Source organism: Oncorhynchus clarkii, chromosome 16 (genome assembly GCF_045791955.1).
Source record: "Oncorhynchus clarkii lewisi isolate Uvic-CL-2024 chromosome 16, UVic_Ocla_1.0, whole genome shotgun sequence".
NCBI lineage: Eukaryota > Metazoa > Chordata > Actinopteri > Salmoniformes > Salmonidae > Oncorhynchus > Oncorhynchus clarkii.
This window is the reverse complement of record NC_092162.1, coordinates 76,066,823-76,085,189: the sequence shown is the minus strand read 5'-3', so window position 1 is coordinate 76,085,189 and position 18,367 is coordinate 76,066,823. Positions and strand designations below refer to the sequence as shown.

Here is an 18,367-nt window from a genome sequence, read left to right as displayed (position 1 = left end):
CAAATGACAGTTGTTCATATAGAAACAGTGAAATGGAATGTTCATTGGTCACGTACACATATTTAGCATATAGCACATAACATGTAAATATTAGGATGAGCAATGTCGGCGTGGCATTGACTAAATACAGTATATACATATGAGTAAAGCAGTATGTTAACCGAGCTAGACATAATTATTATGTTGCTAGCAAGCTACATAAACCCTAGATAAATGCTTCTATAATACTGTTGCTATCAGTCCCATATGGTCTAGCGGTTAGGATTCCTGGTTTTCACCCAGGCGGCCCGGGTTCGACTCCCGGTATGGGAACACAATTTTCTTCCATCAATCTATTGTTTTCGCACTGTGATATTTAGAATTGTCCATTCCATTCAACAAAACCATATAAAAAAAATCTAATTGGTTAGCCATCATCAGCTGACGTTGGTCACCGTGAATTACCGTACTCCTAGCAGCAGGATATTATCATGGAGTTTCTAAATCAAGAGGCGCAGCATCGCGAGAGAAAGGAACGCTTTCGAAAAAGACCATTCAGACCGGGTTTGGGATTTGAGATGTCAATGGCCGTTTTCGAGAGGATCCCACAATGTATCATGGGTAAATTGTGATGACTGAATGATCAAATTGTATTTGTCGCATACGCTGAATACAACAGGTTTAGGTCTTACCGTGAAATGCTTATTTACAAGCACTTAAACAACAATGCAGTTCAAGAAAAATATTTACTAAATAAAATAAGTTAAAAAAAATATAAAAAGTAACACAATAAAATAACGAGACTAGTCAATGGGGTACAGGTTAGTCGAGGTAATTTGTACATACATGTAGGTAGGGTTAACGTGACTGCACAGATAATAAAGAGCGAGTAGCAGCAGTGTACAAACAAAGGGAGGGCCAATGTAAATAGTCTGGGTGGACATTTGATTAATTGTTCAGCAGCCTTATTGATTTTAATTTGTTTAACCTTTATTTAACCAGGCAAGTCAGTTAACATTTTATTTTTTTTACAATGACAGCCTACCCCAGCCAAACCCTAATGGCGCTGATCCAATTGTGTGTCACCCAATCACAGCCGGTTGTGACGCAGCCTGAAATGGAACCAGGATCTGTAGTGACGCCTCTGAACCACTCAGGAGCCCCTTATGGCTTGGGGGTAGAAGCTGTTAAGGAGCCTTTTGGACCTAGACGTGGTGTTCCAGTGCCACTTGCCATGCTGTAGCAGAGAGAACAGTCTATGACTTGGGTGACTGGAGTCTTTGACAATTTTTTTTGCCTTCCTCTGACACACCTTGTATATAGGTCCTGGATGGCAGGAAGCTTGGCCCCAGTGATTTTATTTATTTAACTAGGCAAGTCAGTTAAGAACAAATTCTAGGAACACTGGGTTAACTGCCTTGTTCAGGGGCAGAACAAACTATTTTTACCTTGTCAGCTCAGGGATTTTATCTCGCAACCTTTCCCTTACTAGTCCAACGCTCTAACCACTAGGCTACCTGCCACCCCTACAGATGGTAGTGCGTACTGTAGCGCCTTACGGTTGGATACCGAGCAGTTGCCATACCAGGCTGTGATGCAACCGGTCAGGATGCTCTCAATGGTACAGCTGTAGAACTTTTTGAGGATCTGGGGACCCATGCCAAATCTTTCAGTCTCCTGAGAAGGGAAAGGTGTTGTCGTGTCCTCATCACGACTGTCTTGCTGTGTTTGGACTATGATAGTTAATTGGTGATGTGGACACCAAGGAACTTGAAACTCTCGACCCGCTCCACTACAGCCCCGTCGATGTTAATGGGGGTCTGTTCGGCCCTCCTTTTCCTGTAGTCCACGATCAGCTCCTTTGTCTTGCTCACATTGAGGGAGAGGCTGATGTCCTGATACCACATAGCCAGGTCTCTGATCTCCTCTCTATAGGCTGTCTCATTGTTGTCAGTGATCAGGCTGTTGTTTCGTCAGCAAACTTATTGATGGTGTTGGAGTCGTGTTTGGCCGTGCAGTCATGAGTGAACAGGGAGTGCAGGAGGGGACTGAGCTTTCACCCCTGAGGGGCCCCAGTGTTGAGGATCTGCCACCTGGGGATGGTCCGTCAGGAAGTCCAGGATCCAGTTGCAGAGGGAGGTTTTTAGTCCCAGGGTCCTTAGCTTAGAGATAAGCTTTGTGGGCACTATGGTTTTGAACGCTATTTATGATACACGGTTTGGTTTTGATGGTCTCGAATAAAGCTAATGAGAGAAGTGAAAAAGGTTTCCTTAGTTCTTAACCTTTCTTGAAATCTAAATGCACAATCTAGATTCAAGCCAATGTCTTATGTAGTTAAACATGTTATTGCACCAACCTTGTGAAAGCGATATACACTGAGTATACATAGTAAATGTCAATCCAGGACACTCCTATTAGTATGATACATTTTATGGGCAAAAGTTTGTGGACACCCATTCAAATGAGTGGATTCGGCTATTTCAGCCACACCTGTTGCTGATAGGTTTATAAAATCGAGCACACAGCCAAGCAATCTCCATAGACAAACATTGGCAGTAGAATGGCCCGCACTGAAGAGTTCAGTGACTTTCAATGTGGCACACTCATAGGATGCCACCTTTCCAACAAGTTTGTTCATAAAATGTCTGCCCCGCTAGAGCCTGCCAACTGTTATTGTGAAATGGAAACTTCTAGGAGCAACAACGGCTCAGCTGTGAAGTGGTAGGCCACACAAGCTCACAGAATTGTGATCTCCAAGTGCTGAAGCATGTAGCACGTAAAATCATCTATCTTCGTTTGGCGGATGCCAGGAGAACGCTACCTGCCACAATACATTGTGCCAACTCTACAGTTAGGTGGAGGAAGAATAATGGTCTGGGCTGTTTTTATGGTTCAGGCCCCTTAGTTCAAGTGAAGGTAAATCTTAACATTACAGTATACAATGACATTCTAGACGAATCTGTGCTACCAACTTTGTGGTGACAGTTTGGGGAAGGCCCTTTCCTTTTTCAGATTGACAATGCCCCCGTGCACAAAGCGAGGTCCATACAGAAATGGGTTGTCGAGACCGGTGTGGGAAGAACTTGACTGGCCTGTGTAACAGTATAACTTTAGACCGTTCCCTCGCCCATGCCCGGGCGCAAACCAGGGACCCTCTGCACACATCAACAACAGTCACCCACGAAGCATCGTTACCCATCGCTCCACAAAAGCCGCGGCCCTTGCAGAGCAAGGGGAACCACTACTTCAAGGTCTCAGAGCAAGTGACGCCACCGATTGAAACGCTATTTAGCGCGCACCGCTAACTAAGCTAGCCATTTCACATCCGTTACACCTACCCCCCTTTTGACCTCCTCCTTTTCCGCAGCAACCAGTGATCCGGGTCAACAGCATCAATGTAACAGTATAACTTTAGACCGTCCCCTCGCCCATACCCGGGTCTCAGAGCAAGTGATGTCACCGATTGAAACTCTATTTAGCGCGCACCGCTAACTAAGCTAGCCGTTTCACATCCGTTACACCTGCACAGAGTCCTGACCTCAACCCCATCGAACACGTTTGGTATGAATTGGAACGCAGACTGCGAGCCAGGCCTAATCGGACAATATCAGTGTCCGACCTCACTAATGCTCTTGTGGCTGAATGGAAGCAATTCCCCGCAGCAATGTTCCAACATCTAGTGGAAAACCTTCCCAGAAGAGTGGAGGCTGTTTAGAACAGCTAAGGGGGAACCAACTCCATGTTAATGCCCATGATTTTGGAATGAGATATTAGACGAGCAGGTGTCCACATACACTACATTACCAAAAGTATGTTACGATTTGTATGGTATGTATTAATTTGTGGACGTACATCATCCATTTCATATACTTACAATTCGCATGATATTTTACAAAGTTATCTAGGTGGCTAACACTAATATTAGCTAGGTTGCTAGCATTAGCTAGGCTAGGGGTTAGGGGTGAAGGTTAGGGTTAGGAGTTAGGTGAAACAACTTGCCTAGTTAAATAAAAATTAAAGGAGTTAGGTTAAATGTTTAAGGTAAGCTAACATGGTAAGTAGTTGCAAAGTAGATAAAAAGTAGTAATGAGCTAAAGTTGTCCTTGATGAGAATTGAACACACAACTGTCGGGTTGCTAGACGTTCGCATTATACAGCTACCCATCCACCCGACAAACAAGCCTACTTTAGATTTTTGCCGTAAGTAATCTTCTGTCTGATATAATACCAACGTAACATATACCAATTTGAGTGAGCCAGATTTACATTTACTATGTTACGTCTAGTCTATGAGACCAGGCTGTTATGTGTAGTCTATGAGACCAGGCTGTTATATCGAAGGATTGCCTTTGGTTTGTCAGTTTGCACATGCACAGTTCGGTTTGAGACTACCATTACCACTATCATAAAGCATGACTTTAGCTAGCCAACCTCGCCATGACATCGCTTACAAGTTTGCGGACTAAACTCCACCTCCTTCGGTGAAGGAAGGTTCTGATGAACTTTACCAATAGAGCCCCACGTTGGAGGTGTTATGTTACCCATAAAACCTAGCGGACAAACCGGGAAATGGTTCAATCGTTTCTCCACCATTTATTTTTCCCGTAGGGGAATTTAGAAACACTTAAAATAAGGGCTATTTTTTTTGTGTAGGGTTACCCTGGAGTGACGTTTTGATAATCGTGTAAATCTCTCTCGGGCAAGGTGAAATATCAATATTTCCTGCTCTATTTACTCCAAGATTCTAAAATGCTAATCAGCATTAGAGTAGACATCATGCAAGACTACAAATCTCTGCAAGTTCTTGAACGTCATATCGAGCTGACACCTTTGCTAACAGGTATTGTGTCAATTTAAAACTTGCACACGACAGTTCACAGAATTGCAGAGACCAGGTTTGTGGAATCTAGCTCGACTTCATCAATTCGCCCAAGATCAATACTTAAAAAAAAAAAATGTATTATGAAACACCGACTTTGTACCTATGTTTGTCCTCTGTATTCGGTTGCCTTTCTTTGTTTGCTGAATCCATACTTTTTCAATAAACATTGAATACAACCACCGACTGTTTCCTTGTTGAGATTCAATTGTCACATGCACATTTGCGCTGAGTTGCCATCTTAGAGCAAGAGCAAACTGTTGGTGGTTGTATTTGATTAACGATTGTTAAAAAAGTATGCGTTTAAATCATTAAAAAATATTTATGTTTTCGGCTCCACAACGTTGGTTAAGTCCGAGAGGAAGAGAGGCCCAACTCAGCAGAAAATCTGTCTCATATTCAGGCTGTATCACAACCGGCCGTGATTGGGAGTCCGTTAGGGCAGCGCACAATTGGCCCAGTGTCTTCCGAGTTTGGCCGGTGTAGGACGTCATTGTAAATAAGAATGTGTTTTTAACGGACTTGCCTTGTTAAATAAAGGTTCAATTAAAATATTATAATAATTTACAAAAGTATCCAGACCCTTTGCGATGAGACTCGAAATTGAGCTCAGGTGCATCCTGTTTCCATTGATCATCCTTGAGATGTTTCTAGAAATAAATAAAGGTTAAAAATATATATGTATATGTGTGTGTATATATATTTAACATTTTGAATGGGTTATCCACATTGCAATGTTTTGAAATGCGGGCTTTTATTTTGAAGGTTTATTCAATGCCGTACAGATGTGACGTCATCATTTGTGGCGCGATCCCCTCACATGACCAGAAGACGGAAGTGGCATTTGAAGCCTCGTAAACAATCGCGCTCTGACTGTCTCTTTCAAACAAACCGTGATACAAACGAAAAGAAAACCACAATTTAATCGTGTTTTATCAAGATCTAAGTTGGGATAGTCACAGGGGTCTCTGCTCGTCGAACTGTGAGACGGTAGGAGAGAGCGAGAGAGATGGGTCTGTCAGAGAAAGAAGAGTGTGTCTTGTTGGATCAAAAGCTGCTTGTCTTTATGGACCAACTGGAGCTGCTGGAGGAGAAACGAGAGAGACTCAACTCTCTAATAGAACAGGTATAGGATGGAAATTACATGATGTATCAAGGGCTAGACTATCTTTGATGTCTTGATCAGAGGCTTTATATTATGGCTTTACATTGTGTGTGTGTGTGTGTGTGTGTGTGTGTGTGTGTGTGTGTGTGTGTGTGTGTGTGTGTGTGTGTGTGTGTGTGTGTGTGTGTGTGTGTGTGTGTGTGTTTTACAGGGATGGTTCTCCATATCCAAAGCGAGGTATTCAATGGGCAACAAGCAGGTGTCTGCTCTGCAGTATGGGAGTGAGATGGAACCTCTGGTCCGAGTGCACACCAGGTACGAAGGAGATGCGCTTAGCCAAAGACTGTATTAACCTTATAAACCATCTATAACCAGGGATGCAAACTAGTCACCTTTCAGCAGAATTTGCCGTTTGGATCCGATGAGAAACGTTTGGGGGTGGGATTTGGATCACTACTGGCTGTAAGCGGACGAGCGATCCGCGTTTGGAGCAATACTCTGCTGTATCCAAGGCTCAGCCAATATACCGACAGCTGTATCCAAGGCTCAGCCAATATACCGGCTGCTGTATCCAAGGCTCAGCCAATATACCGGCTGCTGTATCCAAGGCTCAGCCAATATACCGGCTGCTGTATCCAAGGCTCAGCCAATATACCGGCTGCTGTATCCAAGGCTCTGCCAATATACCGGCTGCTGTATCCAAGGCTCAGCCAATATACCGGCTGCTGTATCCAAGGCTCAGCCAATATACCGGCTGCTGTATCCAAGGCTCAGCCAATATACCAGCTGCTGTATCCAAGGCTCAGCCAATATACCGGCTGCTGTATCCAAGGCTCAGCCAGTCATTCACATAACAACAGAATGCAGCACTTGACTGAAGAGCGAAGAGAACCAATTTGCTAGTTACAGACTCAGCGCTCTGGAAAGACAGCAGCAGTTTGCAAAGGCAGTTTGCCTGTTACAGCAGCACGTCCCTGAACGATAACAAAGAGGTAGGTGAGAAGCCAGATCGCGAACGGGGTGAGAAGGTGATGAAGCAAACTCCATTTGGAAAGTTTGAGGTGTGGTGGAAAAAGTATTGTTAGCATTGTTTAGTATCTTGCTTTAGTAGCTGGATCCAATTCTCTGTCAGCTAACAAGAGTAATGTTGAGCAACATTAGCCAACTTAGCTGATCAAATAATTTAGTTTATGGTGTGAAAATTAGCTGGCTGCTAATAAAGTCAGACAGCTAGCTAGCTAACGTTACAACATCAGATGAGCTAACGTTAGTAACCTAACCAATTCGCTATAGTATTAACTGTTATATGATTCCTTGCCGTTTCTCAAGTATTATCGAGTTAGTTGTTTAAGCAATCAGTGTGAAATGTTAACTAAACTCAGCAAAAAAAGGAACGTCCCTTTTTCAGGACCCTGTCTTTCAAAGATAATTTGTAGAAATCCAAATAACTTCACAGATCTTCATCGTAAAGGGTTTAAACACTGTTTCCCATGCTTGTTCAATGAACCATAAACGATTAATGAACATGCACCTGTGGAACGGTCGTTAACACACTAACAGCTTACAGACGGTAGGCAATTAAGGTCAGTTATGAAAACTTAGGACACTAAAGAGGCCTTTCTACTGACTCTGAAAAACACCAAAAGAAAGATGCCCAGGGTCCCTGCTCATCTGCGTGAACGTGCCTTAGGCATGCTGCAAGGAGGCATGAGGACTGCAGATATGGCAAAAGCAATAAATTGTAATGTCAGTACTGTGAGATGCCTAAGACAGCGCTACAGGGAAACAGGATGGACAGCTGATCATTCTCGCAGTGGCAGACCACATGTAACAACACCTGCACAGGATCGGTACATCCGAACATCACACCTGTGGGACAGGTGCAGGATGGCAACAACAACTGCCCGAGTTACACCAGGAACGCACAAACCTTCCATCAGTGCTCAGACTTTTCGCAGTAGGCTGAGAGAGGCTGGACTGAGGGCTTGTAGGCATGTTGTCTGGTGAGGACCTGCCTTACATCACCGGCAACAACGTCAACTATGGGCACAAATCCACCATCGCTGGACCAGACAGGACTGGCAAAAAGTGCTGTTCACTGACAAGTCGTGGTTTTATCTCACCAGGGTTGATCGTCGGATTTGTGTTTACCCTTCCTGCAGGCTCATCCTGACATGACCCTCCAGCATGACAATGCCACCAGCCATACTGCTCGTTCTGTGTGTGATTTCCTGCAAGACAGGAATGTCAGTGTTCTGCCATGGCCAGCGAAGAGCCCGGATCTCAATCCCATTGAGCACACCTGGGACCTCAATGGGATTGAGATAAATTATGCCAACAAAGGGTCTCATGCTCTGCTGGCACATTGTAGAACAGATGTCCACAGGTAGAAAATGTACAATGTAATAATGTGCAGTGTAGCCCAAAGGTATTGCTTTTGTTGTATTGAATTTGACAGTGACACTTGTGTGTGAGTGAGGAAGGATTATTAAATGTTTTACTCAGTTAACGTTATTTTTCCACACATGAAGCCTTGTGCACTTGATCAATGTCTCCTATAGTGGCCACTATAATAGAGCAAAAATATAATGCCTGTTTGTTTCATTCTATTTCTACTTTAAGATGTTTTCTTCCTATTTTCAATATTTAGATGTGTGTGGTCACAAGCATTCTATTATAAAGGCTGTCATGGTAACAAGCATTCTATTATAAAGGCTGTCATGGTAACAAGCATTCTATTATAAAGGCTGTCATGGCTAACTGCAATATTAGTGTATTGTTTTTTTCTCAAGACTTGAGTGTCATTTGCAGTAAAGTTTAGGTAACAAATAACATTGGATTGTTTTCTTTACATTTTTTAGATGTGAGTTCGGTTCACACTAAACACTTTTTATTTAACACACAGAGACTGATCATGTAGATCATATTGCAAAAATCTCTGAAGCTGGAGACTCACATCTCCCTCACTAGCTTTAAGCACCAGCTGTCAGAGCAGCTTACAGATCACTGCACCTGTACATAGATGGGCTGTTTACAGATGGGCTATCTACCTACCTCATCCCCATACTGGTATCTATTTATTTATTTAGCTCCTTTACACCCCATTATCTCTACCTGCACATTCATCTTCTGCTGATCTACCATTCCAGTGTTTAATTGCTATATGGTAATTACTTCACCACCATGGCCTATTTATTTCCTTTACCTACCTCATTTGCACTCACTGTATATAGATTTTTCTTTTGTTCTACTGTATTATTGACTGTATGTTTTGTTTATTCCATGTGTAACTCTGTGTTGTTGTATGTGTCGAATTGCTACACTTTATCTTGGCCAGGTCGCAGTTGCAAATGAGAACTTGTTCTCAACTAGCCTGCCTGGTTAAATAAAGGTGAAATAAATAAAATAAATAAATATTCTTTGTTGTTTAATTAGTTGAAACCTGCATTAACCCCTAGCAGGGATTTTTCGCATTGCAAAACAAAAGTGTCACCTTTTTGGGCCCTCACCAGTTTGCATCCCTGACTATAACTTAGCGACATCGATTCCATACAACTTTATTTAGGCTGTCAGTTCTCACCATTCAATGGACTCAAACTTCAAAGGCATGTCTGTTTATCAACTCTGTGTAATGTGTGGTAGAGGGTATATCTGGGATAATAATGATGTTAGTGTGTCGTAGGACTCTGGAGAGTGGTGAGGCCGAGTTCCAGACAAAGAGAAGGACGCTGAAGTCTCCTGAAGAGAGACAGGTGGAGGACATTGGACCTAAAGACAAGGAGGGTAATGGAGCACCACTGACTAGTGTAGGCTGTGTCTTCTCCATATGCCAACTACAGGCCTTTAAAAGGGATAGGTCAATAGTACTGTATATAGTGCATTCGGAAAGAATTCAGACCTTCCAACAGACCCTTTACTCAGTGCTTTGTTGAAGCACCTTTGACAGCGATTACAGCCTCAAGGCAAATCAAATTGTATTTGTCACATGCGCCGAATACAACAAGTGTAGACCTTACCGTGAAATGCTTACTTACAAGCCCTTAACCAACAGTGCAGTTCAAGAAAAGTTAAGAAAATATTAACCAATTTAAATAAAGTAAAAAATTATTGAAAGTAACACAATAAAATCACAATAACGAGGCTATATACAGGGGGTACCGGTACCAAGTCAATGGGTGTGGGGGGGGGGTACAGGTTAGTCGAGGTCATTTGTACATGTAGGTAGGGGTTTTGTGACTATCCATAGATAATTAACAGCGAGTAGCAGTAGTGTACAAAACCAATGGAGGGGGGGTGTCAATGTAAATAGTCCGGTGGCCATTTGATTAATTCTTCAGCAGTCTTATGGCTTGGCTCTCTGGCACCTCTTGCCGTGCGGTAGCAGAGAAAACAGTCTATGACTTGGGTGACTGGAGTCTCTGACAATTTTTTGGGCTTTCTTCTGACACTGCCTATTATAGAGGTCCTGGATGGCAGGAAGCTTGGCCCAAGCTAGGCCATTCGCACTACCCTCTGTAGCGCCTTACGGTCAGATGCCGAGCAGTTGCCATATCAGGCGGTGATGCAACCAGTCAGGATGATCTCGATGGTGCAGCTGTAGAACTTTGAGGATCTGGGGACCCATGCCAAATCTTTTCAGTCTCCAGAGGGGGAAAAGGTGTTGTTGTGCCCTCTTCACGACTGTCTTGGTGTGTTTGGACCATGATAGTTTGTTGGTGATGTGGACACCAAGGAACTTGAAACTCTCGACCCGCTCCACTACAGCCCTGTCGATGTTAATGGGGGCCTGTTCGGCCCGCCTTTACCTGTAGTCCACGATCAGTTCCTTTGTCTTGCTCACATGCTTGAAACATGTAGGTATTACAGGCGCAGTCAGGGAGAGGATGAAAATGTCAGTGAAGACACTTGCCAGTGGCTCCGTGCATGCTTTGAGTACACATCCTGGTAATCCATCTGTCTCCGCGGCTTTGTGAATTTTGTTGGCTACCGAGAGCGTTATCACACAGTCGTCCAGAACAGCTGGTGCTCTCGTGCATGCTTCAGTGCTTCTTGCCTCGAAACGAGCATAAAGGGCATTTAGCTCGTCTGGTAGGCTCGGGTCACTGGGCAGCTCGCCACTGTGCTTCCCTTTGTCGTCTGTATAGTTTGTCTTCGTCTTCATTACAAAGTATGTGTTCTAATCACGCTGCGCTTTGTTCTCCTCCATACGACGAACGTGACAGTACTTTGCTCCGTTCATCTTTCCCTCAATCCTGACTAGCTGTGCAGCAATGCTCCCTATCCAACCTGACAGAGCTTGAGAGGATCTGCACAGAAGAATGGGAGAAATTCCCCAAATAGAGATGTGCCGAGCTTGCAGTGTCATACCCAAGAAGACTCGAGGCTGTAATCGCTGCCAAAGGTGCTTCAACAAAGTACTGAGTAAAGTCTGAATGCTTATGTAAATGTGATATTTCTTAGCTTTTTCATTATGGAGTATTGTGTGTAGATTGAGGGGATACAACATTTCATCCATTTTTCAAATAAAGCTAACGTAACAAAATGTGGAGGGGTCTGAATACTTTCTGAATGTAGCATTACTTAGTATGTCACTGAGAAATAAGTTTATATTGAATTATTTGGAGTTATGTCTTGAGTTCGTTAACTTTGGATACTTGTTAGTGCCACTAAATGCATGTCAAATATTGATGGGAGACTCTGTTACGGAGGAATGGAAATGCTTTTTTTTAGGCTGGATCATGTTGTTGTATGTTTTAATTATGGAATGTATTGATTGTTGCTGCTGCCTTTGCCAGATCACCCTTGAAAGGCCCAGCGTGTCCCCAGGCACTCTCATTTGTTGACTTCTGTAACCGAAAAAGCCTTGGTTTCATGCATGTTAACATGAGATGTCTCCTCCCTAAGTTTGTTTTACTCACTGCTTTAGCACACTCCGCCAACCCTGATGTCCACCAAAAAGTCTGAGATTTCCATCCCCAACTACAACATTTTCCATCAAGATAGAACTGCCAAATTTGCAGAGATAGCCTGCACATTTCTGTCATACTTTCCAGGTCTATGCCCAAACAGTTCGAGCATCTAATTTTAAAAATGAATCTCTCCAGAAATGTCTCTCACTGTTGCTGCCTGTTATTGGCCGCCTGTTATTGACCCCTCTCAGCTCCCAGCTCTGCCCTGGACACCATATGTGAAAAAATGATTGCACCCCATCTATCTTCAGAGTTCGTTCTGCCAGGTGACCTAAACTGGGATGTGCTTAACACCCCGGCCATCCTACAATCTAAGCTAGATGCCCTCAACCTCACACAAATGATCAAGGAACCCGCCAGGTACAACCCTAAATCCGTAAATATGGGCACCCTCATAGATATCATCCTGACCAACTTGCCTTCCAAATACACCTCTGCTGTTTTCAATCAGGTTCTCAGCGATCACTACCTCATTGCCTACATCCGCTATGGGTCTGCAGTCAAACGACCACCCCTCATCACCGTCAAACACTCCCTAAAACACTTCTGCGAGCAGGCCTTTCTAACCGACCGGGTATCCTGGAAGGATATTGACCTGATTCCGTCAGTTAAGGATGCCTGGTCATTCTTTAAAAGTAATTTCCTCACCATCTTAAATAAGCGTGATTGCAGATGTTCTGAAAGAGCTGCAAAACCTGGACCCGTACAAATCAGCTGGGCTAGACAATCTAGACCCTCTCTTTCTAAAATTATCTTCCGCCATTGTTGTAACCCCTATTACTAGTCAACTTCTCTTTTGTATTGTCCGATATCCCTAAAGATTAGAATGCTTCCGCGGTCATCCCCCTCTTCAAAGGGGGTGACACTCTAGACCCAAACTGTTATAAACCTATATCCATCCTGCCCTGCCTTTCTAAGGTCTTTGAAAGCCAAGCCAAATAAACAGATCACTGACCATTTCGAATCCCATCGTACCTTCTCTGCTGTGCAATCTGGTTTCCGAGCTGGTCATGGGTGCACCTCAGCCACGCTCAAGGTCCTAAACGATATCATAACCGCCATCGATAAAAGACAGTACTGTTCAGCCGTCTTCATCAAACTGGCCAAGGCTTTCGACTCTGTCAATCACCGTATCCTTATCGGTAGACTCAACAGCCTTGGTTTCTCAAATGACTGCCTCGCCTGGTTCACCAACTACTTCTCAGACATAGTTCAGTGTGTAAAATCGGATGGCCTTTTGTCCGGACCTCTGGCTGTTTCTATGGGGGTACCACAGGGTTCAATTCTCGGGCCGACTATTTTCTCTGTCTATATCAACGATTTCGCTCTTGCTGCGGGTGATTCCCTGATCCACCTCTACGCAGACGACACCATTCTGTATACATCTGGACCTTCTTTGGACACTGTTAACTAACCACCAAACTGTGTTAACTAACCTCCAAACAATCCCCAAAACCAACTCCTCTTTTGGCCGCCTTTGCTTCCAGTTCTCTGCTGCCAATGATTATATTTCCCTCACTAACTTTAAACATCAGCTATCTGAGCAGCTATCCGATCGCTGCAGATGTACATAGCCCATCTGTAAATAGCACACCCAATCTACCTACCTCATCCCCATATTGTTTTTATTTACTTTTCTGCTCTTTTGCTCACCAGTATTTCTACTTGCACATCATCATCTGCTCATCTATCACTCCAGTGTTAATTTGCTAATCTGTAATTACTTCACTACTATTGCCTATTTATTGCCTACCTCACGCTATTTGCACACACTGTAAATAGACTTTATTTTTTTCTATTGTGTTATTGACTGTACACTTGTTTATTCCATGTGTAACTCTGTGTTGTTGTTTGGGTCCTTTGAGACTGGGTCACAAAGGGCTTTTCCTGGTTAAATAAAGGTTAAAAAATTAAGTCCCCTCATCTGACTGTATGTTTGTTGGATCTACAGGTGTGAGGAGAAGAGTGAAGACGCAGGAGGTCCCAGAGATAGACCAGAGTGACAACAAGCATCCGTGGACAGAGACTGAGCCGGCTCCCTCCTCCAAACCTGAACCCAACCCCCAGCAGGACCCACTGAAGTGGTTTGGAATCCTGGTGCCTCAGACCCTGAAACAGGCCCAGGCCTCATTCAAACAGGGTAGGCTGTCTGATAGGATGGATGAAACAAGTTAGGGTCTGTCTAGTAGGATGGATGAAACAAGTTGGGGTCTGTCTGGTAGGATGGTTGCCTTCCGTCTTCCAGCATGTACCAGTATGGATGAAACATTTATTTTCCCTTCTCTTCTTCTCCCCCCTTCCACCTCCTCCCTTCTACCCTCCTCCCCCATCCAACCTCTCCCTTCTCCCCTCCTCCTCCTCTCCCTTCCCCTTTCTCCCACCCTTCTCCCCCTCTCCCTCTGTCCCCTCCTCCCCTCTCTATTTTCCCCTCCTCACCCCTCCCCCTTGTCCCCTCCTCACCCCTCTCCCTTGTCCCCTCCTCACCCCTCTCCCTTGTCCCCTCCTCACCCCTCTCCCTTGTCCCCTCCTCACCCCTCTCCCTTGTCACCTCCTCACCCCTCTCCCTTGTCCCCTCCTCACCCCTCTCCCCCTTGTCCCCTCCTCACCCCTCTCCCCCTTGTCCCCTCCTCACCCCTCTCCCCCTTGTCCCCTCCTCACCCCTCTCCCCCTTGTCCCCTCCTCACCCCTCTCCCCCTTGTCCCCTCCTCACCCCTCTCCCCCTTGTCCCCTCCTCACCCCTCTCCCTTGTCCCCTCCTCACCCCTCTCCCCCTTGTCCCCTCCTCACCCCTCTCCCCCTTGTCCCCTCCTCTCCCCCTTGTCCCCTCCTCTCCCCCTTGTCCCCTCCTCACCCCTCTCCCCCTTGTCCCCTCCTCACCCCTCTCCCTTGTCCCCTCCTCACCCCTCTCCCCCTTGTCCCCTCCTCACCCCTCTCCCCCTTGTCCCCTCCTCTCCCCCTTGTCCCCTCCTCACCCCTCTCCCCCTTGTCCCCTCCTCACCCCTCTCCCTTGTCCCCTCCTCACCCCTCTCCCTTGTCCCCTCCTCACCCCTCTCCCTTGTCCCCTCCTCACCCCTCTCCCTTGTCCCCTCCTCACCCCTCTCCCTTGTCACCTCCTCACCCCTCTCCCTTGTCCCCTCCTCACCCCTCTCCCCCTTGTCCCCTCCTCACCCCTCTCCCCCTTGTCCCCTCCTCTCCCCCTTGTCCCCTCCTCACCCCTCTCCCCCTTGTCCCCTCCTCACCCCTCTCCCCCTTGTCCCCTCCTCACCCCTCTCCCCCTTGTCCCCTCCTCACCCCTCTCCCTTGTCCCCTCCTCACCCCTCTCCCCCTTGTCCCCTCCTCACCCCTCTCCCCCTTGTCCCCTCCTCACCCCTCTCTCCCTTGTCTCCTCCTCACCCCTCTCTCCCTTGTCTCCTCCTCACCCCTCTCTCCCTTGTCCCCTCCTCACCCCTCTCCCCCTTGTCCCCTCCTCACCCCTCTCCCCCTTGTCCCCTCCTCTCCCCCTTGTCCCCTCCTCACCCCTCTCCCCCTTGTCCCCTCCTCACCCCCTTGTCCCCTCCTCACCCCTCTCCCCCTTGTCCCCTCCTCACCCCTCTCCCCCTTGTCCCCTCCTCACCCCTCTCCCCCTTGTCCCCTCCTCTCCCCCTTGTCCCCTCCTCACCCCTCTCCCCCTTGTCCCCTCCTCTCCCCCTTGTCCCCTCCTCACCCCTCTCTCCCTTGTCCCCTCCTCTCCCCTCTCTCCCTTGTCCCCTCCTCTCCCCCTTGTCCCCTCCTCACCCCTCTCCCCCTTGTCCCCTCCTCTCCCCCTTGTCCCCTCCTCACCCCTCTCTCCCTTGTCTCCTCCTCTCCCCTCTCTCCCTTGTCTCCTCCTCTCCCCTCTCTCCCTTGTCTCCTCCTCTCCCCTCTCTCCCTTGTCTCCTCCTCTCCCCTCTCTCCCTTGTCTCCTCCTCTCCCCTGTAGTGGTAGAGTTGTCAGCGGAGGTGGCTACTCTCCAGTCTACAGTCCTGACCACCAGACAACAGTTGCAGATGAAACAGAAGAGCAGCAGCCAGACCCCGGACCTGACTGACCTGACTGACAGACTGACCTGACTGACAGATGAACCAGACGGACAGAAGGACCAGACGGACAGACGAACCAGGCTGACCAGACGGACCACACTGACCAGACTGACCTGACTGACCAGATCATGGTTTAGCGTACACAGCCACTCTCTCCCACATAGTATAGTAGTACTTCTGTCTAGAGCCCTTTATACAAAGGCTGAGGGGGCTGCAGCACCCCTGATGAATAAATACAAAATATACAAATAATAAAATATACATCTTTTTTTATCACAATTTGTGAACTTTATTACGCCTCTATTAGCGGAGAGAAATACTCAAGATATACCCCTGCTACCTATACGTACATGTAGCTAATAGGGGTAAAGATATGTTGCGGTAGATATGTACAGTACCAGTCCAAAGTTTGGACACCTACTCATTCAAGGGTTTTACTTTATGTTTTACTATTTTCTACATTGTAGAATAATAGTTAAGTCATTAAAACTATGAAATAACACAAATGGTGACATGTTGTAACCAGAAAAGTGTTAAACAAATCTAAATATATTTGAGATTATTCAAAGAAGGGAAGGCATGTAGCCTAGTGGTTAGAGCGTTGGGCCAGTAACCGAAAGGTTGCTGGATCGAATCCCCGAGGTGACAAGGTAAAAATCTGTCGTTCTGACCCTGAACAAGGCAGTTAACCCACTGTTCCCCGGTAGGCCGTCATTGTAAATAAGAATGTGTTCTTAACTGACTTGCCTAGTTAAATAAAAAAGCCACCCTTTGCCTTGATGACAGCTTTGCACACTCTTTCTGCATTCTCTCAACCAGCTTTACCTGGAATGCTTTTCCAACAGTCTTGAAGGAGTTCCCACAAATGCTGAGCACTTGTTGGCTGCATTTCCGTCACTCTGCAGTCCAGCTTATCCCAAACCATCTCACTTGGGTTGAGGTCAGGTGATTGTGGAGGCCAGGTCATCTGATGCAGCACTCCATCACTCTCTTTCTTGATCAAATATCCCTTACACCTGAGGTGTGTTGCGCCATTGTCCTGTTTAAAAACAAATGATAATCCCGCAAAGCGCAAACCAGATGGGATGGCCATAAAACAAATTATTTTGTGTAAGCTTCTCAGCTAGCTTGTTAGCTGATCAAATGTCTGTTCTAAACTTGTTTCTTCTAGCTAGATAACATCACATAATTACATGAAATGCTTGTGCAAGTAGCTAGCTAGCTAACATTACTAGCTAGCTGTGATAAATGTATTCTATCAAAACATCCGACTGAAGTGGGTTGTGGGTCATTATCCTGTGATAGTCCCACTAAGCGCAAACCAGATGGGATGGCATATTGCTGCAGAATGCTGTGGTAGCCATGCTGGTTAAGTGTGCCTTGAATTCTAAATAAATCACTGACAGTGTCACCAGCAAAGCACCACCACACCTCCTCCTCCTCCTCCATGCTTCACGGTGGGAACCACACATGTGGAAATCATCCATTCACCTACTCTGCGTCTCACAAAGACACGGGGGTTGGAACCAAAAATCTCTCATTTGGACTCATCAGACCAAAGGACAGATTTCCACCGGTCTGATGTCCATCGCTTGTGTTTCTTGGCCCAAGAAAGTCTCTTCTTGTTATTGGTGTCCTTTAGTAGTGGTTTCTTTGCAGCAATTTGACCATGAAGGCCTGATTTCACGCAGTCTCCTTTGAACAGTTGATGTTGATATGTTTGTTACTTGAACTCTGAAGCATTTATTTGGGCTGCAATTTCTGAGGCTGGTAACTCTAATGAAGTTATCAACTGCAACAGAGGTAACTCTGGGTCTTCCTTTCCTGTGGCGGTTTTCATGAGAGCCAGTTTCATCATAGCGCTTCATGGTATTTGCGACTGCACTTCAACTTTGAGAGTTCTTGTAATGTTCTGTTTTGACTGAACTTCATGTCTTAAAGTAATGATGGACTGTTGTTTCTCTTTGCTTATTATAGCTGTTTTTTTGCCATAATATGGACTTGGTCTTTTACCAAATAGGGATATCTTCTGTATACCACCCCTACCAACCATATGTGTTATTTCATAGTTTTGATGTCTTCACTATTATTCTGCGATGTAGAAAATAGTGAAAATAAGTTAAAACACTTGATTAAGTGTGTCCAAACTTTTGACTGATACTGTACATGTAGGTAGCAGGGGTAAAGATACGTGTGGGTCTGTGGTAGTATGTGTGGGTCTGTGGTAGTACGTGTGGGTCTGTGGTAGTACGTGTGGGTCTGTGGTAGTATGTATGGGTCTGTGGTAGTACGTGTGGGTCTGTGGTAGTACGTGTGGGTCTGTGGTAGTACGTGTGGGTCTGTGGTAGTATGTGTGTGTCCATAAATGTTAGGGTATA

The 18,367-nt window shown here is 45.7% G+C and overlaps 1 protein-coding gene and 1 non-coding gene across 2 annotated transcripts; both read left to right on the top strand.

Moving 5' to 3' along the window:
• The first annotated feature begins 240 nt into the window (after positions 1 to 240).
• On the top strand, positions 241 to 312 carry trnae-uuc (transfer RNA glutamic acid (anticodon UUC)). The gene has a single exon. It is a non-coding gene; the product is annotated as a tRNA-Glu (tRNA).
• A 5,372-nt stretch (positions 313 to 5,684) lies between these two features.
• On the top strand, positions 5,685 to 18,130 carry LOC139369024 (coiled-coil domain containing 115). Its single transcript, XM_071108604.1, has 5 exons — positions 5,685 to 5,984; positions 6,175 to 6,278; positions 9,646 to 9,746; positions 13,884 to 14,072; positions 15,889 to 18,130. The coding sequence occupies exons 1-5, from the start codon at positions 5,868 to 5,870 to the stop codon at positions 16,017 to 16,019; spliced, it is 642 nt and encodes a 213-aa protein (XP_070964705.1). The 5' UTR covers positions 5,685 to 5,867; the 3' UTR covers positions 16,020 to 18,130.
• The last annotated feature ends 237 nt before the right edge of the window (positions 18,131 to 18,367 follow it).

Coding starts and splice junctions, on each gene's coding strand:
- LOC139369024 (XM_071108604.1), top strand. CDS start 5,868: ATGGGTCTGTCAGAGAAAGAAGAGTGTGTCTTGTTGGATCAAAAGCTG. Junction 5,985..6,174: donor TCAACTCTCTAATAGAACAG/GTATAGGATGGA, acceptor TGTGTTTTACAG/GGATGGTTCTCCATATCCAA. Junction 9,747..13,883: donor TGGACCTAAAGACAAGGAGG/GTAATGGAGCAC, acceptor TTGGATCTACAG/GTGTGAGGAGAAGAGTGAAG.